Here is a 25,108-nt window from a genome sequence, read left to right on the forward strand (position 1 = left end):
TTCAGGTTCCCAGGCACGAGAGCAGAGTGGGCCCAGCCCAGACTGGGGGCAGATCCCACAGCCCTTGGTTTCATTGTGCTGAAGCCTCACGAAGATCACCTTGATGAGAGGGCAGTTCTCACCTCCATCCCCTTGCCTATCCCCCACACCTGCTCTGGGGGTTTTATGGCTGCTCCTGGTACCTCTATCACTGTACCTTAGACAATGAGCAGGAAACAGCTCTTCTCCTTCCATGCCCTAGAGGGCACCCGTTCATCTCTCCCAGGGAGAAAGTGGCTCAGCCAGGAAGTGGCTGAATGTTTTTTGCCAAGTGTGGCCAGAGTGAAAGGAAGCCCCAGTGCTAGGAAAAGAAGGCACTGAGATGGCGAGTGTGAATTGCTATAGCCACTCTCAACCTGGGACCATGCTTTGGAAACATATCGTTAATATTGGAATTGCATATTTTTAAATAGGAATTAAACATGCCACAGACATGCAGATTCCTGGTCCCCGCTGCTGACCCACTGTATCTAAATTTCTGGGGCCAGGCCCAAGAATCTGCATTTCGAACAATCTGCTAGGCTAATGTGAGCTGCGAAAGTGGCAAAGAGGCTGCAGAACTCTAGAAAGAAGCAGATGGCCTTCAAGGACATGACAGTAACTCACATCATGGAGCCTTGCTAAATGAGTCCCTTCCTAAAGCATTACCAAAGTCTTTCCCATTGATTGTTTTATTTAATAGCTGTGTTATTCCCATTTTACAGATGAGGAAATTGAGGCTCAGAAACCAGTCACCCAGTAGGTAAATGGTGAAGCAAGGTTTTGAACCTATCCAACATTTTTTTAAAACTCCAATTCCACAAGCATAATTGTTACACTAACCCATATTTGCTACTTCATCCCAGACTAGGAATTTGAAGTCAGATGTCCTAACTTGAAATTCTAAAGAAGATCCCTGCCTCCCACGGATGTGAAGAGGTTAAACTTCTTGAAATAACAGCAAGGAGTAACACATGCTGGCCCAGGCACTCTTCTAAGTGCTTTGCATGTATTTATTCATTTAATCCTCTCGACGATTCTATGAGCTAAGTTCCATTTGTCATCACCATCTTACCTATTTTACAGATGGAGAAACTGAGACACAGAGAAGTAGGAGAATTTGGCCAAGATTTCACAAATAGGAAGAAGCCAGAATTAAAATTTGTGCAATATGGCTACCAAGTTCATGCGTTTAGCCGTTCTGTCTCTCCAGACTGAAGGAAAAGCGTAACTTGGTATGTTTCCTAGAAATAGATATCAGAAGGCTAGAGAGACAAGTAGGAAGAGGGTGGGAAGGTAGGTGTACGCGTATGTGTTCTGTATCACTGGTGACACCACTGGGAAATGTTTCCTGAGGAAAAAGGAAGCAGCACAGAGACTAGCGGGCCGTCGTGTCAGGGATGCCGAGACAGTCTGTGCAAGAGTTTGCAAGTCCCCTAAACCTCTATTTAAAATGCTGTGTAGAGACTTCCATGGTGGTTCAGAGGTTAAGAATCTGCCTTGCAATACAAGGTATGCAGGTTCAATCTCTGGTCGAGGAACTGAGATGTCACATACCACAGGGCAAGTAAGCCCATGCATTGCAGATAAGACCTAATGCAACCAAATAAGTAAATATGTAAGAAAAAATAAAAATAAATGCTGTTTATATTAAAAATGAAAAATACACAGAGATACGTACTGTTTTCTTGAATAGGAATACTGAATACTGTAAAAAAAAAAAAGGTCATTTCCTCAAGTTGATCTATAGATTCAATGTAATCATGGTTGAAATTCTGATGGAATTTTTCATGGAACTCAATAAGCTGATTTTGAAATTTGTGGGGAAGAGCATTGCCAAGACACTTCCAAAGAAAAAGAGCTGCTGAATCTTGCCCCATTAGATGTTGCTGTTCAGTAGCTCAGTTGTGTCCAACTCTTTGCCACCCCATGGACTACAGCATGCCAAGCTTCCCTGTCCTTCACCATCTCCTGGAGTTTGCTCAAACTCATGTCCATTGACTCGGTGATGCCCCATCAGAGAGAAAAACTTATAAAGTAATGCTGTTTGCTTTTTTCCCAGTTTTATTGGGATATGAAGTGAAATGAAAGTTGCTCAGTCATGTTTGACTCTTTGTGACCTCATGGACTATACAGTCCATTGAATTCTCCAGGCTAGAATATTGGAGTGGGTAGCTGTTCCCTTCTCCAGGGGACCTTCCCAACCCAGGGATCGAATCCAGGTCTCCCTCGTTGCAGGCAGATTCTTTACCAGCTGAGCCACAAGGAAAGCCCTTTATTGGGGTATAATTGACCAAAAAATTTATGTATTTAAAGTGTACAATGTGGTGATTTGATATATAAATACATTGTAACATGATTACCATAATTAACTTAATTAGCAAGTTTGTCATCTCACACCTTTTCTCTGTGTATGTGTAGTAAAATACATAAACTCTACTCTCTGTAAATTTCAAATATACAATATAGTGTTGTTAGCAACAACATGCCATAATTTTGAGCCCTAGAACATAGTCATCTTATGACTAAAAGTCTGTGCTTGGAAAACAATGTTAATTAAGGCAATGTGGTATTACTTGGACACAGAAAACAGTCCAATGGAGCAGAATTAAGAGCCCAGAGGCAAACCCAGCTGTACAAGGAGACTTGGTTGGTGAGTGACCATTCTCTGCCAAGCAGAGCAGGAAAGATATAACTACTTAATGAATGGGCCAGGACAGTTTATCAGTGATTTACCTGAGAAATAGTGAAGTGGAATCCCTATCTCATACCCTATACAAAATCAACTCCATATCAGTTCAGTTCAGTCACTCAGTTGTGTCCGACTCTTTGTGACCCCATGGACTTCAGCATGCTAGGCCTTCCTGTCCATCACCAATGCCTGGAACTTACTCAAACTCATGTCCATTGAGTCGGTGATGCCATCTATCCGTCTCATCATCTGTTGTCCCCTTTTCCTCCTGCCTTCAATCTTTCCTAGCATCAGGGTCTTCTCAAATGAGTCAGTTCGCATCAGGTGGCCAAAGTTTTGGAGTTTCAGCTTCAGCATCAGTCTTTCATATAGTTTAAAGATATAAATATGAAGGGTTGTTGTTAATGTTGTTTACTCACTCAGCCGTGTCCAACTCTTTGTGACCCCATGGTCTATAGCCCACCAGGCTCCTCTGTCCATGGGATTCTCCAGGCAAGAATACTGGCATGGGGTGCTGTTTCCTTCTCCAAAATATGAAGGGGAAAACTATCAAACTTTAAAATATAGTTTAGGAAAATAATGGGTAGAGAAAGATTTCTGACATAAATACATAAACCAAAAGAAAAGATTGCTGTATTAAAATACAGTAAAATAGGAACTTCTCTGGAGTTCCAGTGGTTAGGACTGCCTTCCAATGCAGGGTATGTGGGTTCAATCCCTGGTCAGTAAACTAGGTTTCCACAGGCCACAGGACAACTAAGACCATGTGCTGAAGCTAGAGAGATCCCGCTTGCAGCAATGAAGACCCCATGTGTTATAACTAAGAATCGATGCACCCAAATAAACTAATTAATCAAAAAATAAAATAAAATACATTAAAATGAGTAAGCTCTTATTTACCAAAATCACCATATAGAGAAAAAAGACTTATCATACAACCGAGATAAGATATTTGCAATATTAGTGACAAAGATTTGTGCACAGGATATCAAGAACTACTATGAAGACGCTAGTGGTAGAGATCCCGACTGGCAATGCAGAAGACCTGAAAGAGCCAGGTTCAATCCTTGGGTCAGGAAGATCGCTTGGAGAAGAAAATGGCAAAATCCCATGGACAGAGGAGCCTGGCAGGCTAAAGTCCGTAGGGTTGCAAAGAGTCGGACATGACTGAAACAATTTAACACACACACATGTGAATCAATTAAAAAAAAAACACACAAAATTGCACAAATGACATGTTATCATGTTGCAGAAGGAAATAAAACACAAATGACCCACACATATGTGAAAACACGCTGCAGGCTGTTAGAAGTCGGGGAAACGCACGTTAAAATCACCTCTTAAAGAGTGATAAAAAAATAAGAGCCAGGTAATACCCAGAGTTGCCGAGGATGTAAAGAAATTGGAAGTGAAGAAATAACAGAGTTTCAGCTGGTGCCACTTGAGAAAAAAAGTTGACCTTATTTGATAAAGCTGAACACATACTCTACACATGGGCATCAGAGCTGTCTGTACAAAAGAATCCAGGCAGCATTGTTCAAAGTATTTAAAAAACTAGAAACAGTCCAACATTGAAGCCCACTTCAATAGTTGAGTGAATAAATAGATTGTTATAATTCAGACAATAGAATGAATATGTGAAAAGAAAGTGAAAGTGTTAGTTGCTCAGTCATGTCCTGCTCTTTGCGACCCCATGGAGAGGAGCCTGCCAGGCTTCTCTGTCCACACAATTCTCTAGGCAGGAATACTGGAATGGGTAGCCATTTCCTTCCCCAGGAGTGTTCCTGACCCAGGGATCCAACACGGGTCTCCTGCATTGCACAAATTCTTTACCATCTGAGCCACAAAGGAAGCCCAGAATGAATATATACAACAATGAAAATGAGTGATCTACAGCTAACTCCATCATCATGAATGAATCTCAGATATATGGTGTTCTGCCAAAGAAGTCACAGAACAATATCTGTAGTGTGATTCCTTTTATGTAAAGTTCAAAGAAGGACAAAGCTAAAGAATGTACTCTTAGGAATAGGTTCATAGGTGACAATACCGTGAAGAATAACAAAGGAACAATGATTTACTAAATAAAGGAAGGTGTGGGGGAGAGTGGCAAGGGGAGGGGCACAGGGGGCTTGTAGGGTATGTTCTATTTCTTAAGCCAAGAGAATGGGTTCTTTTTGTAAAATTCATTTTTAAATTTTTAAATTATTTTTTCCTTTTTGGTCACATCCTCTGGTGTGTGAGATCTTAGTTCCCTGACTGGTAATCGAACTCATGACCTCTACAATGGAACTGTGGAGTCTTAACAACTGAACTGCCAGGGAATCCCCCAGGGGGTGGGTTCTTATATATTCATATTACTGATACTTAAACTGTAAACTGTTTACATATATTTGATATGCTTTTTGTTATGTGTGAGAAATTTCACACTAAATTGTTAAATGCTGTGTGTGTGCGCGTGTTTCTGGGAGAGTCTACATTCATCAGATTGTCAGTTTCTGGTCTTCTCACAGAGTGTACCTGAGCGTGAAGGTTTCTATGGTCCCATCATGCTCTAATATTCATTCCCTAGATGGAGAGAACTCTTGTGTCAGCCTGACTATGGTTCATCCTGATCAGCTGACCTCCACCCCACTCTGCCTTGGAGAGGGATGTGAACCAGGTGTGAGTTTTCTGTCGTCATAACTCACATGACCACCTTAGGGTCAAAGGATGTCATTTGGTGGTTCATGCAGAAGGGGGATGTCCTTCTTTCTTCCCAGGAGACTGAATCCCTTTGCCTTGAACACCTCCATCCCTTTCTCCCTCCCCAATTCCAGTCCTGACATAACTTTTGTCTATCTTTCTTCTTCTTCCTGTCCACCCCATCTTGCTGATGGACTTGGCCCTCTCCAAAAAGCCCTAATATAGCAGAGCAGGAGTCAGGACCCAGCCCTGTGCTTTTTCTGCTGCCCCACCTGGCACACCTGTCCTCTCCCCCCACCCCCCCAGCACTTCTGTCCTCCTGTGGGGCGGTCATGTGCTTGTCCAGGCTTGTAGTGCCAAGTGTGCAAAAGGATGGTTTACTCGTTAATCCATCTCACCCACTGAAGAACTTCAGATTTTACTCCAAATGAAACGAGCCACTGGAGAGAGGGAAGGATGGGATCTGAGTTCATTTCTAAAAGGTCTTCCTGGTGTCTGTGTAGAGCTTCAGGGGTAAAGCGAGAAATGGCAGAGGCCATTCAGCTGCTACGGCACTAACCCAGGTGAGGGATGACATAGTGGGAGCAGGCTGGTGACCTCGGAGATGGGGAGATGGGAACGATAAAGCCAAGAGAGTTTGCAGTTGGATTGGTTGTGGGGGTAGGAGAAAGAGGACTCTAAGGTTTTGGGCCTTTGAGGATCTACAAGGAAGACGATGCCATCACTTGGAATAACGGAGACAAGGAAGAGCAGGTGCGTGTGTGCAGGTAAACAAGGGGAGGTCAAGAATTCTATCTTTGACACAGGGGTTCCAGGTGTCTTTTGTTGCCCGTGTGGAGATGTTGCTCTGTAGTTGGATCCAGGCAGGCGATGTTAATGGATGTATCCATCATCAATGACAGATAGATGCTCTTTAGTGCCAGAGCCTGGATGTGGTCCCAGGTCAGGCTCCACAGAGAAGAGTGAAAGGACTGACCATCTGAGTAGGCTGGAAGCCTCGAGGACACCTGGGAGGCTTTAGAGGAAGATCTCCTGAAGGAGACTGACTTCAGCTCACCGGGGTCTTTTATTGAGGGCACTTTTTTGCTGTCTGGAAATGCAGTTTAATGTACACCAACCATCCAGGGCAGGTCAGTGGTCAGGACATAGGTCTAATGCCCCTGATCAAAAGAAAAACAAAATAAGGAAACAGAAAGGAAGGAAGAAAGAAAACAGGAAAGAGGGAAAGGAGGAAATGTACAGGGAACTTCTCCTCCTCCCTGACCTCATTTTCCCCATCAGTGCGGTGGAGGTGCAGGTTCTGATACTACCTTCAGGACATTTCCAGAACTGAGTCGTTTGGATTCCAAATATCCTACAGACCAGCCTTTGTGTGTCAGGGTCTTAGTGTCTGAGGGGAGATGGCCAGAGCTGGGCTAACAGCGCCTTGTGCCCATGGCCTGTGTCACCAAGCATCGTGGTAAGTGGAAGTGATGCCTCCCCAAGGATCACGTTAGCTCTGATAATGCTCCAGCCGTCTGCCCACCCCCCCCCACTTGCCCTCAGGCCACCTGGAGGGGCAGGAGGCAGGGCACAGAGAGAAGCCACATGGCCCCATGGCTCTTGGATCTGAAGGCAGGGAGTCTGGGCTCCAGATGGAGAGAGACATTTTCCCCTTCAGCCCAGCCTCAGGCTAGTCTCCAGAAGTCTATGAAACTACAAGGTGAAACCCTCAAGTTTTGCTGTCAGACCCTCCAATGATGTGCATGGGAGGGGTGTGGGGCAGGGGGGCGGGCGGGCAGTGTCTCCCTTCATCTCTGTAGGGGACACTCCAGGGCCTGCCCACACCTCTTGTAATCCACTCTTCTTGCCAACATAGACCCAACCACCAGCTTCCTACTGCCCAAACCAGGGACTCTAATGGGAGCCTTTTTCTGGCAACAAGAATTTGCTCAGCCCACATACCAGGCAGGATGGAAATGCTGGTAAGTTAGCACCCTGGGAGCAGTCTTCATGGATAAATACTCCAGCTTTCTTGCCCGGCGATGGGACAGATCTGAGACACTCCTGGCCCAGAGGTTTCCAGCAGGACTGACCACCAGCTGCCCACAGCAGTGACTGCTTCTTAAGGGCCCCTCTATTGGTTTCTTTCTCTTTCTTACCTCCCCTGTCCTCTATCACTGTTTCCAGGATCACCTTACTCAGTCGTGTCCAACTCTTTGAGACCCCATGGACTATAGCCTGCCAGGCTCCTCTGTCCATCGAATTCTCCAGGCCAGAATACTGGAGTGGGTAGATGTTCCCTTCTCCAGGGATCTTCCCAACCCAGGGATTGAACCCAGGTCTCCTGCATTGCAGGTGGATTCTTTACCATATGAGCTACCAGGGAAGCCCCCTAAACAAACTACTTGAATTCAATTCTTTGTTTCAGGTTCTGTTTCTGGTAGAATCCAAGAGAAAAAAGCCCCAGCCAAAGACACCAAGTCCAACCAATGACTGAGATCTCTCTTTGTTCCATTTTGTACATATTTCTGGAGTGTAAGCTATGTAACAGGATATATCAGGTACTATCTTTATCCCTAGTAGGGAAGTCATGCAGAGAAAGTTCTAGACAAATATACAAAACAATATAAAGGAAGAATTTATTCTCTTGTGGGAGGTAGTTATCAGAGAAGGCTTTACAGTGGAGGTGACACCTGAGGTTTTAAAGGATGAATAGGAGTTCTCCAGATAGACAAGAGGAAGATGGAAAGCCTTTTTTAAAATTCAGAGGTGTAAAAAGCCACAAAGTATCTAAGGAATCACTGGTAGTTGAGTATATCTCTTGTTCCTAGAGAATAAAGCATATTTTGGAGATGGTAAAGGAATTTTAAAAGAATACAGAAAGAATAGCAAGAGATGTGGTTAAATAGGCAGGCAGAATCTTGTCTGTATTGCAGAAGGTGTCTTGATATTATCTTGGAAAGATGGGAAGATTTTAAGAAATCATGGGTTATCTTTTTCTGATTGCATAAGTATCAAAGGCTTATTGTATAAAAGTTGGCAGATAAAGAGAAGTATAAAAAAGAAAATAAAATTACTTCAAATCCGGAGTTAATTAAATCACATTGATGTGTTGTTGTCTCTCAGAGGAGTTTTAGGCAGAAGAGTGAGGTGATCAGATGAGTTTTAGAGAATGCTCTGGCAGCTGGTGAATATCATGTGGCTGGAAAGATACTGGGCACAGGGTGACCAGCGAGGAGGCTGCTGCAGTGAAAGGCGATGGATGGGGACCCTCTGTGGGGATGCTTCCACAGTGGGAATGGGGCTTCACAGCATGTTTTAAGGTGGGATCCTCAGGATCACTTGGATAAGACACAGGGTAGCAGGCAGGAGGGCAGCCTGACTCCTAGTGAGTTTCTGAGTGTCTCCATCCATAAGCTGCTGGAGGAGACAGGGGCAGGGGACCAGGAGACCTGCGTTCTCATTTCAACTCTGTTACTTCCAACCTGTGAGCCGCAGCTTTCCTGACCCCCAAAATGGGATGATGGTTCCAATCCTGCTTTCTTTGCAGGCTTGTCAGAATGGTCCAGGGGTCAGAGGAGACAAACATCGCTGGTGCTGTTTCCTCCTGAAACCTCCTCCTTGCCCTGACCTTCTGCCTCCAGCCATCAGCCTCCAGAAGGCCAGGGCAGATCCACCGCCGCACTCTTTTCCCCTTTCTCTTCTCTCTGCATCCTTCACAGAGGACATCTGTCATGTTGGTCACCTTAATGAAAGTGCTCTAAACACTCTCCTGTGTGCTAAATCTCTTCAGTCGTGTCCAATTGTTTACAGTTCTATGGACTGTAGCCTGTCAGGCCCCTCTGTCCATGGGATTTCCCAGGCAAGAATACTGGAGTGAGTTTCCATTCATTTCCTTCTCCAGGGGATCTTCCCAACCCAGGGATTAAGCCTGCATCTCCTGTGTCTCCTGCATTGGCATGCAGATTCTTTACCACTGAGCCACCTGGGAAGCCTCTTAGTTTCCCTATCAGGGATTGGACCAGTCCCCCTGCAGTGCAGTCTTAACAACTGGATCGCCAGGGAAGTCCCATATCATGGATGTTTGACAGAGTTGTCCACTAATGTATCTCAAGAGCCTAGAACAGTGTCTGGCACTTAACAGGCATATGTAGGAACACGTGAGCAAAGGGGTAGCGACTAGGTAAATAAGTGAATGAATAGCAATTCTAAGCCTCAGGTAATAGGGGTCAGAACCTCAAATGACTTGCTAGCCTGCCGGTAACAAACGGATGTAGGAGTAAGCGCCCCGTTGTGACTTTTCAATCCGAACAAGCTAAACAAAACCCACCCGATGGCCCACCAGCCCTCTGTGTCTTCCTAGGCACTGAACAGAACATTCCCATCTTGTTGATGAAAAAACTCTGGCCAGGTAGCTTACGTGACCTGCAGCGGATGACAGAACTGATACTGAACCGCCACTGCACTCCCCAGTTTTCTTCCTGTTCCCTCTCAAACTCAGATCTTAGTTCTGAGAGTCTCGCTCTCTTCCTACAGTCGTAGGTCAGAGCCTATTGCCCCCAGGAGCTGAGTCTGGTGTCCTAATGCGTGCTGGGAAGGCAGTGGGCGCCCGGGTCCGGCGAGTCGCCGGGAGCGGGGCTCTTGCAGTCCGCCGAGCCCGCGCCGCGCCCCCGCCCCTGCCCATCCCCGGCCGCGCTGTCAGTCTCCATTAGCGCTAACAGGCTCCAGACAGAGCGGGCCCGGCGCTGGGTTAATGCAATCGGCGCGTTACCTGGGGCGCAGGCTACATTACCAGCCCGGCCCCCGCCCAGCACGGTCAGAACCAGCAGACCCGCGCCCCGCCGGCCGCCCCGCGCTTTCAGCGCTCCTCCGGCCGCGCCCGAGCGCCACGCGGCGGATCCCAGCCCCAGCCCCAGCTCCAGCTCCAGCCCCAGCCCCAGCCCCAGCCCTCGCCCCACAGCCTGGCGAGGCGAGGCGGGTCCCGGGCGGGCAGGCAGGGCGCACGGCACCCGGGATCCCTTTGCTGCCGGACACGTGAGTGCGCCCTGCGCGCGGGACCGGACTAGGTGTGCCAAGGAGGCCCAGGCTGGGATGCGCAGAGCTAGGGTGCCAGCGAGTTTGAAGGGCAGAGGTAATAAGTGTCCGGGAAGGCTCCTGGTGCTGTTGGACGTGGCGCAGACCCGAGCTGAGGGTAGGGGGCAGCCAGCTGCACCGGGTCAAGTCACCGCCCCGGGAAACCTCGGCCTGGGCGTGTCCAAACCTCGCCTTTTGGGGGCAAGAGGGAGCGGGCGAATGAGGGAAGCGCTCGGGGTCCCAAGAAAGATCCCGAGGGCTGCAGGGGCGGTCTCCACTTATAAGTTCCGTCCCAGTCGGGCGCGCCACTACCTTTGCTTTTTTCCAACAGACGTGCGCCTTTTCTGGGCACCCTGAGCCCTCTCAGCGCGTGCCAACCACAGTATCCCAGCGCTCCCGGGAGGCCGCAGGCAGGGTGGCATGGCCCAGTGATCACATCGTTTCCTTTGATCCCAGCAGAGCCTCTGCGTACTCCCAGTATTCCTGACGCTCCTCTCACCAGCCGCACCCATGCTTCTGGCGCGGATGAACCCGCAGGTGCAGCCGGAGAACGGCGGGGCGGGCCCGGGGTCGGAGCAGCCCCCGCGGAAGCGCAAAGAAGTCTTGGTGGTGAAAGAGCGCAACGGCGTCCAGTGCCTCCTGGCGTCCCGCGACGGCGATGATCAAACCCGAGAGACCTGGGGCAAGAAGATCGACTTCCTGCTGTCAGTGGTCGGCTTCGCCGTAGACCTGGCCAACGTGTGGCGCTTCCCCTATCTCTGCTACAAGAACGGAGGCGGTGAGCCCCCTGACGGGCTGGGGGTTTTGACTTGGGAAGCTACCTGTTTGCGACGTGGGCCGGGAGAGGAGCTGGGGATACCCACGGGAGGAGATTAGGAGACAGACGGGCAAGTCCAGGGCGCAGGAAGAGACCAAACAGGGCTCACGGGAAAAGGAGTCCCCTTTGGAAGAGGGAAATCGAGGCATGACCTTGGCATGAACTTGGACAGTGATGGGCGCATGCGTAGAAGGACAGACCAGGGCACCAAGTTGGGTGAGGAGCTCGAACCTTTGGATGGTCTGCAGGAAGGGAGGCAGAGATCTGGAGAGCTTCTGTCGCGGCGCCGAAGGTGCACAGAATGCGACAACCAGGCGCACACGGTAATCCTAACTCCACTCTGGCGCTCTGAGTAAAGGACTTGGGTTCCCTGACAGTGCTTGGGAGGCCCTGAATTCTGGGGGACACAAACCCTTGGATCAAAGACACAGAAAGAGAAGCTAGTGGCAGAGAGAACTCCACTGCTCAGGTTGGTGGTCCTTTGGCTGGAGGGGCCAGAGAGCACAGCCTAGGTGGGTTGTGTCAGCCACTGCCAAGAACTGACCTAATCCCTGGGGCAAGAGGCTTGGGTGATTAGGAAGAAGCCTCTACCTCCTGGGGTCCTGGCCACATTGCAGGGTAGAGTGGGAGAAGAGCCTGGAGGAAACGTCACTCCAGCAGTCAGGCTCTCTCCCTCTTCCTTTGCCAGGGGACCTAATACTGCCTGCCCTGGGGTGAGAGCCTAGTTATCAACTACAGCCCAGTCAGGGAGCAGAGTCCTGGGGGAAACAGCTCAGCGTGCAGGTTACTGGGGCCTAGCCCTAGCTCCTTCCTGACAGCTTTTGCCGAAACTGCCCCAGACCTCCCCTCTTTGCTGGGATGAGCTCAGGGGTACCCTGTAGCGAGCCTTGGAAAATGACCTAGAGGAAGAAGTCGGCAAAAGAGGGGGCCAACCAGAGCCGAAACATTTTTCTACCCACTGGGCCATCTGCCTGGCAGGGGCTCTGATTCAGGACTCCAGGGGGTCAGAGGGAGGCAGGGTAAGGGTTTGGAGTTGGAGGGAAAGCCCATGACCTTGTCCCATGGGGTCTGGGCCCCTGCTGTTTGCTTCAGTGTGTACTCTGGATGCTTGTTTTGGGTGAGGAATGGGAAACAGGTGATCCAGAGGTGAAACTTTTCCTCACTGGGCTGCTGCAGCTTCTCATGGGTTTCTGATCAGGTTTAAGCATTCTGGCCCTTCAGACTCAAGGAGGGAGGAAATACGGATTCTCTGTCATTTTTTAGCTGACAGGGAGATGAGGAATGAAGGACAGACTGAGAGAACCTAGGACACTCTGTCTAGCATGTCCTCCATGACCGTCCGAGGCTGCATGACCCCAGACAGAGGAAGGTTCTGTCATTAATCAGCAGTATTTATTGGGTTCCTCTTGGCATGAGGCACAGTGCTAGGCTCTGCAGGGGTCACCTAGATGTATTAACTGCCACTTCTGCCTGCCAGGCGCTCTGGTCACCTAAGGGCTTCACTGTCATGCTGCTACACGTCATTCTCTGTTTTAAGTGTTTGTTGAAACTAAAAGCACCCCAGATGGCCAACTGGACACGTCAGTGAGAAGGATATTCTGGTGTTTTCACTGACGCTGTGTGCTCCCTTGGCCATCGCCACCAGCTGAGAGTTCCTGCTGTATGCAGGGCACAAGACACAGCGCATTTGTCACACGTTCCAATTTGGGGGCAAAATTGGCCAGACGCTCCCTCTCCTGGAATTGCTAGCCCTGCCCATCACCCATTCTGGGTTGTTTGGTCATTTGTCTCTTTGTGGGTCTGTCTTCCAAACAGACTAAGGCACATTGAGAGGAGAGACTGTGGCTTTCCATGCCTGTATTTCTTTTTTTTTTTTTCCTGTTTATTATATTAGTCACATTACTTTTTCTTTATTTGGTTGCATAGGGTCTTAGTTGCAGCATGCAAACCCTGAGTTGTGGCATGTGGGATCTAGTTCCTTGACCAGGGATCAAATCTGGGGCCCCTGCGTTGGAAGGTGGAGTCTTCACCACTGGACCACCAGGGAAGTTCTTATGGTTGAGTTTTGTTTATTTGGCTGCACCGGTCTTAGTTGCAGCATATCCCTAGTTCCCTGACCAGGGATCGAACCCAGGTCCCCTGCACTGGGAGCACAGAGTCAGCCACCAGACCACCAGGGAAGTCCCCATGCCTGTATTTCTAATGCCCAAGATAAGGGCTAGATCTGGGGGATGTAGTAGAAGGTGCCCGACAAACTAATGAGTAAATGAATCAAATGGCCCAGGCCCTCAGAGACCTAATGCCTACCCTGGAATCCCTACCCCCGCCAGCAGGAACTAACAAAGTGAGGAAGCCTGTGCTGGTGGGGGTGGGGGTGGCACCTAGTGACTGGGAGCCCTGGCTGTGGGTCCTGGGTTCCAGCTTCTAGCTGTGTAACACTGGGCAACTCTCCAAGCCTTGGTTTCCCCGTCTGACAAATGTTCAACTCAGAGGGTCATCGTGAGGACTCAAGGTGATAATGCCCCCGGAGGGCCTGACTTGAAGTATGGCCTCAGTAAAGATAGCTGCCACTTCTCACTCACATCTTTAGGATGATGTGTGAGATGCATGAGCCTGGGGAAGGGCTGCTTAGGAAAGACTCCGAGGAGGTGGGCTGTGATTGGAGCACAGACGGGTGGTGCACACACAAGCCTCAGGAAAGGGAGGAGGGATTCTAGTTGTGTGAGAATGTAGGTGGGATCATCTCTGAGATTAGGAGTACAGACTGGTTGAAGGGTAAACCGGGAGAGATAAGGGTGGAGAGGCAAGTTGGGGCCAGGCTATGGAGACCTTGACTGCCAGGCTCCGGGCCGGGGAAAGTTACACAAGTGAATTTCCATTTCTGGCTAGAATGTCCATGGAGCACAGTGGAGCAGGGCAGCCTCGTATATCAGAGTCTGAGGCAGCTCCTGTTCTAACTTACTCCTCACCCCTCCAGGGAATTCTCAGCAGGCCTCTTCTGGGCACTGTCTCTGCTGAGACCTCCTGGCTGCTCCTTGTGGGTCAGTTCTCATCCAGTGATTAAAAATCAGCCCCAGAGATGGGCAAGCAGGTTGGTAGGTGATAACCTGTGATTCTGGATGCAGTCAAAAGACCCAAGTTCGAATCCCATCTCTGTCACCCTCTCTGAGCTCAAGTCCCCCCACTCTGAGCTCAGGTGCCCCACTGAAGCTGTTGGTGATCTTGGGTGACCCCTGAGATCCATCCCTCTCCAAGGCCTGGATCAGCGCTGCCCCCAAGCCAGGACTCACGCGCCCTGTTACTTAACAAGCTGTGTGCTCTCCTGGTGCCAGTATTAACATGGTGACTTCCAAGTCCAGCTGTTCACGCTGGCCCAGACTGGAGGATGTTTTGAAATATAAAGGTACCAATAGTTTAGGCCTCTGGCTAATATTTTTTTTGAATGAATTACTGAGAAAGATCAGCCTGTCTGAACATCTTCCCATAAGCTAACTGCTGAGATGCATGGGTACAGGTGGCTTCTGGCCAGGAAAGCCCCTCTCAGGAATTCCAAGGCTTTGTTCAGAACCTTCTTGAACATGGAGGCAGTGCCAGTGAGGCTCTTTCCAAGGTCCTCCACTCCTGTGGTCTTGCACCTGGCCCTGCTGGTCCCCAGGGAGGAGTGGGCAGATCAATTGGGCTCTCGTGTCTGCCTCCCTGCCAGAGAAGAGACCACTGTGAATTATCTTTTGTAAAATGACAGCTTGAGACGTGGCTGACCGATGGCTCTGAGCTGTCAGAGAGATGTCCTTTAGGTTCTGACAGACCTGAGCTTGACTCTGAACCTGACATTTCCTGGAGATGTGGCCTTGGACAAGTCACTTCTGGACCTCGGTTTCCTTGTGCAGAAAAGGGGGGGTGATTGCATCTTCCCATAGGGTGATGTGATGTTAGAGACAATACAAGCAAAGGACTCACAATAGTGTCTGGCACATAGTAGGGGCTCAGTAGCTGAAGTTGTTACTGATGGTTCCTGGATCTGGAACTGCTAGACCCAGCCTAGATCCAGGAGTAGGAAAGGGTCCTGATTTTGGAGGGTGCAGACTTGGCTCTAAGAGGAAGTTAGAAGGGCTGTAAGACTGGAAAGGAATCATGCTTGGACCTGGGATTTCTTTTTACTTTATTTACTTATTTTTGGCTGGGCTGGGCCTTTGTTATTGCTCTAGAGCGAGGGCTCAGTACTTATGGAGCACAAGCTTAGTTGTTGCCCAGCATGTGGGATCTTCCTGGACCAGGGATCGAACCCATGTCCTCTACATTGGCAGGCAGATTCTTAAGCACTGGACAACCAGGGAAGCCCCAGGCCTGGAATTTCTAACCACCTAACCTTATCCTGTTGTTTCCCTAGCTGAAAAATGGGGATGAACATTCCTATATGGGGTCCCATGAGATATGTAGTTCTGGGTCCCAAATAGGTTTCCGTTCTTTCCTCAAGTGAGCTCAGGTTCTCAGGTACCCACAGACCTTTGCGAATCCTCTTGGTCAAAATATCTGGGGTTCTTAAAGCCAAGGAAGAAGTGGTGGCAGGTACAAAGGGCAGGAGTTTGCAAACTCAGTGGTCTCACATTGGGCCTGGCTGCAGGGGGCCATCTACATCCTGGACTTCCCAAGCCTGACGCTGGTGATTCAGCTCAGATGCACATGAGCTGCCAGTTGGTGTAGCCCTCCAGCTAAGAAGTTTGTGGGAATGAGGCTGTTCATCAGGGGCTGGAGCTGAGACCATGATCTGACATTACCAGCATGATTGGCCCATTGCTCTGAGCTAGCCAAAAAGATCTAGAGAGACCATTTGCAACAAGATGGGGTTTCACAAGGATAAATGTTACATCCTGCCCTGCAGTCCCAAACCCAATTGCCTAAGTAAGGATGAGGCCATAGCCCAAGTGGAGAAAGGCCCCGGGGCTTGCATTAGCTGTAGCCTCTGTGTGAGTCACTGCTGGGATCCATTTATTTAACAACAACAACAAAAAAAACCCATTTACTAAGTGCCCATCCTGTGCCGGGAATATAGAGATGAACAAAAGGAAGTCTCTCCCTTTAGGGAGTTCAGAGTCTATTATAGATATTCTACAAGTTAATGTCATTTTATATTCTGTTGTTGAGGTAGTATTAGCTCCCAAATCAGGAAGGGGAGGTTCCACTCTGTTCTTCGTAGGTTATATTTTCTTCTCTAATATGGTTCGGACTATTCCAAGCAGCCTATAATTGCTTCCTCTCAAAGAGACCAGGATGGAGGAGATGAGAAACCAAAATCTTCAAGAAGCTTCATTAGGAAGAATAAAGTCAGATCCTGCAAAGTTGATAGCCAGGGGAGAATTGTCACAGAGGGGAGGGGTAGCCTAGCTCCAGTCTCCCTGAATTTCACCCCCACTGACCTCCTTAGAGAACTGGAGTTTAATCTACAGGGGAGTGAGCATTCTTCCTCACTAGGACTGTCCTGCACTCAGAGCTAAGGCCAGAGGTCAGCTGGAAGGACCCAAAGTGAAGATGAGGTAGTACGGGGGATAGTGAGAGATTGTGGAGCCAAGAAAAGTCAGTTCTGGTCATTTTGTGGAAAATTCTGTAGAATCCCCTCACAGAACAGCAGAGGCTTCCATAGAGAGGTATATGGATGCTGCTGGCTAGTCTCAGTAAAGGGCAGGGGATGGAATAAAGAGGTGAGGCCCGCAGGACCTTTAATTGCAGCTTGTGAACTCTTAGTTGCAGTATGTGGGATCTGGTTCCCTGGCCAGGGATCAAACTCGGGCCCCCTGCATTGGGAGTACAGAGTCTTAGCCACTGGACCACCAGGGAAATCTCTGCATGGTCCCCTTACCTGGATCCTTCTACCCTAGCCTGGACTGGGTTACAGGCGTGTGCAGCTCCAGGCCAAGGGGAAGCCAAGGGCCCGCCGTCTGCAGAGGCTGTGGACAGAGCTTAGACTTGTGGGCACAAGAACCCACACGAATGTGCAAAAGGCCCCACACATCTCTGGATGGAGCCGGGGTGGGGAAGAATCAGGATGTGGGCCCCCCTCATGCCTCCACATTCCAGCACAAATTCTCCAGGAACCAAGGGTTCCAGAATTGAACTTTATAATGAGTAGAACTGCACTGAAGCTCTAGTCGTCAAGGTAGGATGAAGGCGCATGTGTAACAGCTGTGGCCTGAGTTGTCATCTTTAATATGTAGACATTGTAAGGTAGATCTCCATGTGTGCTCTTATCCTGGGCCCTGCCAGTCGAGTGGGCCTGCTACATGCTGAAGCTATGTCTCCTACTGAAATCTTACCTTCTCTTTCTCCCTGCTGTCCATGCCCTTGGGGTATTTGGGGAACGGGGGCAAATCTGCTGCCCTAGGCACTGACTAAGCTTTTCTGGGAATTCTGGTGAAAGCCATGGGCAGTGACAACCTATAAGCTGAGCTTCATGTACCAGGTGAACAGTTCTGTCTGGTTTTCATATCTTAAGGTATCAGGATGTGGCCAGTTAGGAATCCTGCCCTTCACAGACTGGGAAACTGGTCCAGCAAGGTCTCAAGGGACTCTCCTCTCCCTCCTGCAGCCGCTCCTTGATCACAGTCCCTCCACCTCCTCCTGATTCCCCACCAGGCCTGGGCCATGCCATGTCTTACTAAGTCCCCTCCCACGTTTTGCTGGATCCCTTGTCCTGGGGTCCTCCTCACCCACCCGGGGTCTGCTCCAGCACACCCCACTCTAAACTGAGTGACCACTGGCTTCCCTTTCTGAGGATTTTGCATTTCCACAGAGAATTCCAGAACCCCACTCTGACCAGTAGGGTTCCTCTCTAATGATGGGGTGTCAGGCAGTTTGTGTCAGACAGATACTTTTCTTACCAAAGGCCACTGGTTGGAGTCCCTTTTGCAGTTGACAGTCTTTTGCTCCTGTGTTCATGTGAGCGTGTTGATGTGCAGAAGTCTTTGTGTGCATGTGTATATGTGTGTGAATGGTGGAGACTACCAGGAGCTGAGATCCTTTGGAAGTACACTCTGCCTCTGTTTCTCCAGCTCTGCGCCTGTCAGCCCAGAACATGCTCAGCCAGAGTGAGGATTCTGGGCTTGTGGCCTCCTAGGTTCTCAGCTCTGCAGCCCTGTGTCAGGCTGGATGCAGTTGGCACCACCACACAGGGAGATGAGGCAGGGCCATGGGAAGGTGGCAGTTTGGGGCCTTATAGAGCAGCACCTTCTACGAAGTGTGCAACCAGTCTCAGTGTCCCAGGAGCTGCTGCAGGGCTGTTTCTAGGAGAAGCATCTTCTGCTGACCTTTAGGCACCCCTGATAAATCTCTTTCTGAATCTTCAGCTCTGCCCTGGCTTCCTCCAGATCTTTCGGCAAGGAGGCTTAGACCAGCTCACCAGCTGATGTCTTCTGTTAGGATAAGATACTGGCCACTGGACAGCTTTCTGGTTTTCATTCATACTCAGCCATTCCGTCATTCTTGAGTGTTTCTGGTCTGTTGCCAGCTGAAGCTTTGGCTGGCCCACATCAAATGCACTTGGAAGAGTCCTGGACTTGTGCAGCCCATCATTTTTCTTCTTGTCCCTCCACTGGGCCTCCCAGCCAGCATAAGAGGAGATGAATCTCAGACTGGGCAATTTACCTACCTGTTGGCAGTGCCGCCCAGAGGCTTAGAGTTGAGAAAACCGGCCAGTGTGAGATGCCTGGTGAATTGGCTGATGATGCTCTTCTTTTCTCTGCCTGTAGAAAAGAGCATCCAGTCGCCAGGAGCAAGTCATGCTGCCAAGATCTGAGGTGTGACTTCTGGCTTTTTTCTTTCCTTTCATTCCTTGGGCCACTGACTTCAGTCTTCAGGCCTGTTAACACTCTAATACGTCTGTTTCCCTTACTTTGGCTCCAGGCCCCATGGGTAATGGCAGGTGGCCACAAGGGGGATGCAGACAGATCCCGATGTGGAGCCAAGCTCCTACTTACTGGTTCGGACAAACAACTTGACCTTTCTAAGTCTTGGTTTCCTCATCTTTTACATGGGATGGGCGGTAATCCTCTCTCAGGGATGGTTTTAAAGGAATAATTATTCAAAAACTTAGTATGTGGCTTGGCATATAATGGAAGCTTAATAAATGGTACCTGTTACTTTTACCAACTCCATCGTCACCACCACCCCCCGACCTCTGTCAGCATCATGAACATTGCTGTCGGCCATGTGGACAGATGTGCATTCTGAAGCCAGACTAGCCCTCTCTGTGTGGGGAAAGAGAAGAGTAGAGATTGAAAGTAAGAAATGAAGAGGGGAAGGGAAAGGTTGGCATGTGGCCATTTCAAAGAAGTCTAAGCCTTGGGACTTTCCTGGCGTCCAGTGGTTAAGACTTCGCCTTCCAATGTAGGAGTGCGGGTTCAATCCCTAGCCCCCTTCATCAGGGATCCCTGATCCCGGAGGAAAGGAACTAAGATATCACATGCCTTGCAGCCAAAAAACCAAAACTTAAAACAGAAGCAATATTGTAACAAATTCAATCTAAAGAGTTTAAAATGGCCCATTAAAAAAAATAAAAAAAGGAAGAAAAAATCCAGCCTGGAGCAGGGGCTGAAATGTTGAACATGGCCAATAGACCAGGTGGATCACCTGGCCCCCAGAGTCCCAGTTTCAGAACGTCCTCTGTTGAGACTTTATTCAGACTCATGTGCTACATCTTGGCTGAGACAGTCTGAAATTGGCAGAATATTTTGGGAATGGCTCTGGAGTTCTGGAGCCAGGCAGACAAGGGTCCAAATCCCAGATCTATCATTGACCAACTGAGTGAACTTAGATAAGTCACTTAATTTCTCTAAGCCTCAATTTCCTCCTCTGAAAAATGGGTATAGGAGTTGCTACCCAAGACAGTTTCTGGGCAGGGTAAATGGGATGACAGCTGTCCAGTGCCCAGTGCTCTGCTGGATACACAGGAGGTCCTCATTTTCCAGTGGTTTCTTCCCTACTGCCCACCCTACTGGTCCATCTCCTGCTACAAAAGGACTCGGTCTCAGAGCACTGGGGCCAGAATTTCATGCTTTGTCCCTACGAGCCCTGGGCTTCCTGAGGAGAAGCCCTGGGACGAAAGTGAAGATTGACAGTCTGAGTAGCTGGGTGAGTTTAACCCTGGGAGTACACAACTTTGCCATGATTCTCTGCTCACGTGGAGGCCTAGTTTCCACATCCATAAATTGGAGGTAGTAATACTTTTAAGGTTGTTGTAAGGATGGAATGAGATATTGCGTGGAGCACAGTGCCTGGAACACAGCTGGGAATATTATCTTCCTAATATTATCATCATTGAATATTTCCCAGTTTCTGCACTTTCTTACTGTGGGCGGGTCAGAGAGTGTTTGGTTTCCAAGGTTACGGCATCTCAGCCAAAGGCCAATGGCGGGAGAAGTGTGGTCTGGCCTGGCCACCTCCAGCTGCACCCAGGCCAAGAAGCTGGCATTTTGCTTTGATCACGCTTGCAGCCTCGGCTGACGTGGTATCTATCCCGTGAGTCACCTCACGGCGTCAGAACCTGTTAAGCTCACCCCAGGCTACCGGACATACTGAGAACTTTCTCTGGAGCTCAGGCTTGTCTCATTCTACCAGGAATTCTCCCAAGGATTTGTTGCTGCCCATCTTGCCAAGGGCTCCCTCTAGTTTCAGCAGCGTTCTGGATGGGCATCTTCCTGGACTGGAGCCTCTGGCCTCTTTGCTCCAGTGTTTGTTTACCTTCAGCTGCCAGTAAGAGAGTAAGCCTGATGGGTTGGAAGACATGAACGTGAATCCTGTTTCTGTCACTTAGCAGCCGTGCAAACGAAACCAGGTGGACTTCTCTGCCTTCAGTTGCCCCCAGGGTATAGGGTGGGGGTGGCTCAGGGGCACAAATAATGACCCTCTTTTATTATGTCTGTGAAGTGAAGTGAGACTGCGACAATGCAGTGAGGTCGTATTTGGGAAAGTCCCAGGTGACCTTAAATGGTGGCTAAGACTCTGAGCTTCCAATGCAGGTGGCCTGGGTTCAATCCCTGGTCAGGGAACTAGATCCCACATTCTGCAACTAAGTCCCAGTGCAGCCAAATAAATAAAAAAAATAATAAAAAATATCCCACTCAATCATATGTAACGTTGGGCACTAATTACATATCTCTCCCTCTCTGCTCTCAATTTCCTTACCTATAAAAGGAAGGGTTTGGGGTGATTGGCATTCCCCAGAGTGGTGATTCATGAAAGAAAGGATTCTGTGTTGAAATCAGTTTGGTAAAGACTGCAGCTGATCTTCCTCATAGCCTGTCACAACATGTGCTTATGTATCAGAGGCATGGAGAATTCTTCAAGGAACAAGGCTATTTAGCTTTTAAAAAATATTTATTTATTTTAATTTTATTATTTATTTGCCCACACTGGATCTTAGTTGCAGCACGTGGGGTCTAATTCCCAGACCAGGGATCAAACCTGACTCCCCTGCCTTGGGAGCACAGTCTTAGCCACTGGGCCACCAGGGAAGTCCTCTATTTAGATTTGATGAACCAGATTTTACTAATTTGACCACAGAACCTCATGATTATGATTGTGACTAGGGCTATAACTTTCATTATATTACGATTATTTGTTTAATTGCCCTGGTGTTCCTACCACAAGACACCCCTTGAGAAATGGCCAGGTGACAGATGAATGGCGACCCTTACAACTCTGACGGACATTGATCCACACACTCTGAGGGGCAGGCCCAAAGCTGCACAGGGGTCTTGGGGCTCATGCTCTGCCTCCATGTTCCCCAGGTGCCTTCCTGATCCCGTACACCCTGTTCCTCATCATCGCTGGGATGCCCCTCTTCTACATGGAGCTGGCTCTGGGCCAGTACAACCGGGAAGGGGCAGCCACCGTGTGGAAGATCTGCCCATTCTTCAAAGGTAAAGAAGGAGTCAGAGGTTGTTCTAAAAGACTTCTGTGTGTCCCTGGAGAATCTACCCCAAAGGTGGGATCCTTGGTAGACCAGCTCTCTTGTGGAATTTATAAGTATTGGTGAGGTCAAGCGCATCCACCATTCAAAGTTACATGGAGCACTTTGGAGATGTCAGGAATAGCTGTAGCCTAGAAAGTCTGGAAATCTGGGTTCCAGTCCAGGCTGTGCAGCTGAGTGACCAGAGGGAGTCTGTTTTCCTGTCTGGGAAATACTCATGGAAGTGTCAGAGGTACCCAGAATGCTACTCTCTCCCTCTTGCTCCCATGGCAGATATAATAAATCAATCATGCACCTTTCCATCCTGGGCCAGGGGCTTCATTCCACTGGGAGAGAATGTCATCGTGTCTCAGTGTTGTCCTACCCAAGGGGCAAGGGAGCTGGGATACTTGTACTCCAACACCTGGCCTGGCTGCTCCCTGGGAGCAGTAAAATCCTGGCCTTTCTGTCCTGCCTGATGAGTGGACAGAAGGGGCTCCAGTGGCAAGAGAGAGCCCTCAGGCAAAGGGATGGTGGGTGCCTGGGGAATTTTTAAAAACCATTTGTTTTATCCTGGGGTATAGCCAGTTAATAATGTAGTGATAGTTTCAGGTGGACAGTGAAGGGGCTCAGCCATACATATACACGTATCCATTCTCCTCCAAACTCCCCTGTCATCCAGGCTACCAATAACATTGAGCAGAGTTCCATGGTACAGTAGGACCTTGTTGGTTATCCATTTTAAATATAGCAGTGTGTACATGTCGATCCCAAACTCCCTAACTATCTCCCATCCCCCTCCCCCCACTGCATTCTTCTGCCTGGGGGATTTAGGCTCTGACGGTCTGCTACAGAAAAAAGACAGGCATAGGAGTGGGTAGTGCAATGGTTGGAGCCAGCTTCCCTGGAGACGTGGCTCTGGGAGGGAGAGTGGGCCTAGGGAAGCCCCTGCCTGACCCGCTGTGCCCCCCACCCAGGAGTTGGCTACGCTGTGATCCTCATCGCCCTCTACGTTGGCTTCTACTACAATGTCATTATCGCCTGGTCCCTCTACTACCTCTTCTCTTCCTTCACCCCGAACCTGCCCTGGACCGACTGCGGCCATGCCTGGAACAGCCCCAACTGCACAGACCCCAAGCTCCTCAACAGCTCCGTGCTGGGCAACCACACCAAGTACTCCAAGTACAAGTTCACACCTGCAGCAGAGTTTTATGAGTAAGTCCTTGACCCCTCGTCCTGTTCACATGGGGACCTGTACTGTTCACATCAAGACCTGTACTGGGCAGAACCTGAGTCAAACACTATAGGAAACCACTGGAGAGGAAGGGGCCATGTCAGTCCTTATAATGTGTGCTCAGCAGCCACCACAGGCCTGACGTTGGCTAGATACACAGGATATTTAGTTGCGGCATGCAAACTCTTAGTTGTGGCATGTGGGAACTAGTTCCATGACCAGGAATCGAACCTGGGCCCTTTGCACCAGGAGCTCAGAGTCTTAGCCACTGGACCACCAGGGAAGTCCCACAAATGAGAATTATTGTTATAGTGTTGGTCCAAAGTGATTTCTAGTCTCATCATTCCCTCTAGATTAATTGAAGGGAAAAGTTGTCCCTTTCCCCTTATTTATCCATTCATTCATTTACTCATTTCTGTCTGGATAAGCTCACTGGAGTTTATTTTATTCTGCGGTTTAACCCATAACCATCATTATTTATTTTGTTGCTTCCTTGAACCCTTTCAACCTCTACTCCATCCTTTGAAGTCCTTGAGGTTGATGACAGTCAACTTGTCAGCCATCTAATTTTGAAAGTTTGCGTGGTGATCCCTTCAGAATGTAGCATGTATTGTCTTTATCCCTCAGGGGATGGGGGTGAGCCCCATTTCAGCAATCCCTGCACAAGTGTTAGCAGATAAGCAGAAAGTCGCTGGCACAAGGTGTGGGGCAGGACAGGTAGATCCCACTCGAACCTCTCTCTCAAGGGATGCATGGTCTGGAGTAGTGGTTAGAAAACTTTCCAGTAAAAGATTACATTCTGGGCCTCGCAGGCCACACACCTGTCTTGCATATTCTTTATTTAATTTTACCCTTTAAAAAGATAGAAACCATCTGTAGCTCACAGGCATCACTCAATGGGTCACAGCCAAGTTTCAGGGGTGTGTCTTGTTGACTCCTAGTCTGGAGCAGTGCTGCCTAGGAGAATGGAAATGTCCCACGATGATAGAAATGTCCTGTGTTTGCATGGCCCAGTGCAGTAGCCACATGCCACATGTGGTTAGTGAATAGTTGGGATGTGGCTAGTGTGATGGAGAAGTTGAATTTTTAATTTTATTTAATTTTCATTCATTTACATTTTTAAAAATTTGTTTATTTGTCTGTATCAGGTCTTAGTTGCGTCACGCAGGACCTTTTGTCGCGGCGGGTGGATTCTCTAGTTGTGGCATGTGGGTTTAATTGATCCATGGCAATCAGTGCCTGAGTACCTGACCAGGGATTGAACCCAAGTCCCCTTCATTGCACAGCGATTCTTAACCAGGGAAGTTCCGTCATTTACATTTAAACAGCCAGTTGCTTCCATATTGGACAGTGCAGGTCTAGAGGATGAAAAAAGACAAGTTCACAAATTCAGGGCCAGTCTCCCCTGATCCTGTGTATTTGCCAAGCCACAGACCAGAGAGTGGGGTTATCCAGAGAATGGGGTTCCTTAGGACCATTCCCACCTTTGCCATCTCGGTGAAGTTGGACCAAGGAGATGTGATGTGGTTAAAGGTGGCCTCTGGGAAGTCTGCTCCCTCCTGGGGTCCAAGGGAGGGGAGTTGGGGTTCTCAGGACCCAGGAAGTACCCTCATGAGCCATGGCCGAGAATTTGCTAAGCATCCTGGATCTACATGTCCACCTGCCTCC

At 49.0% G+C, this 25,108-nt stretch overlaps 1 protein-coding gene and 1 non-coding gene across 2 annotated transcripts in view; one reads left to right on the forward strand and one right to left on the reverse strand.

Moving 5' to 3' along the window:
* Positions 1 to 10,711: 10,711 nt before the first annotated feature.
* Positions 10,712 to 25,108, forward strand: part of SLC6A2 (solute carrier family 6 member 2) — a 41,877-nt gene continuing 27,480 nt past the window's right edge. Inside the window, exons 1-3 of the mRNA XM_015100446.4 lie at positions 10,712 to 11,228; positions 22,046 to 22,177; positions 23,184 to 23,421. Coding sequence (XP_014955932.1) covers positions 10,961 to 11,228; positions 22,046 to 22,177; positions 23,184 to 23,421 — 638 coding nt within the window. The 5' untranslated portion in view covers positions 10,712 to 10,960. The remainder of the gene's footprint in view (positions 11,229 to 22,045; positions 22,178 to 23,183; positions 23,422 to 25,108) is intronic.
* TRNAG-CCC (transfer RNA glycine (anticodon CCC)) lies at positions 17,027 to 17,099 on the reverse strand. The gene has a single exon. It is a non-coding gene; the product is annotated as a tRNA-Gly (tRNA).

The sequence above is a fragment of the Ovis aries genome, chromosome 14, assembly GCF_016772045.2.
Source record: "Ovis aries strain OAR_USU_Benz2616 breed Rambouillet chromosome 14, ARS-UI_Ramb_v3.0, whole genome shotgun sequence".
In the NCBI taxonomy this organism is placed as follows: domain Eukaryota; kingdom Metazoa; phylum Chordata; class Mammalia; order Artiodactyla; family Bovidae; genus Ovis; species Ovis aries.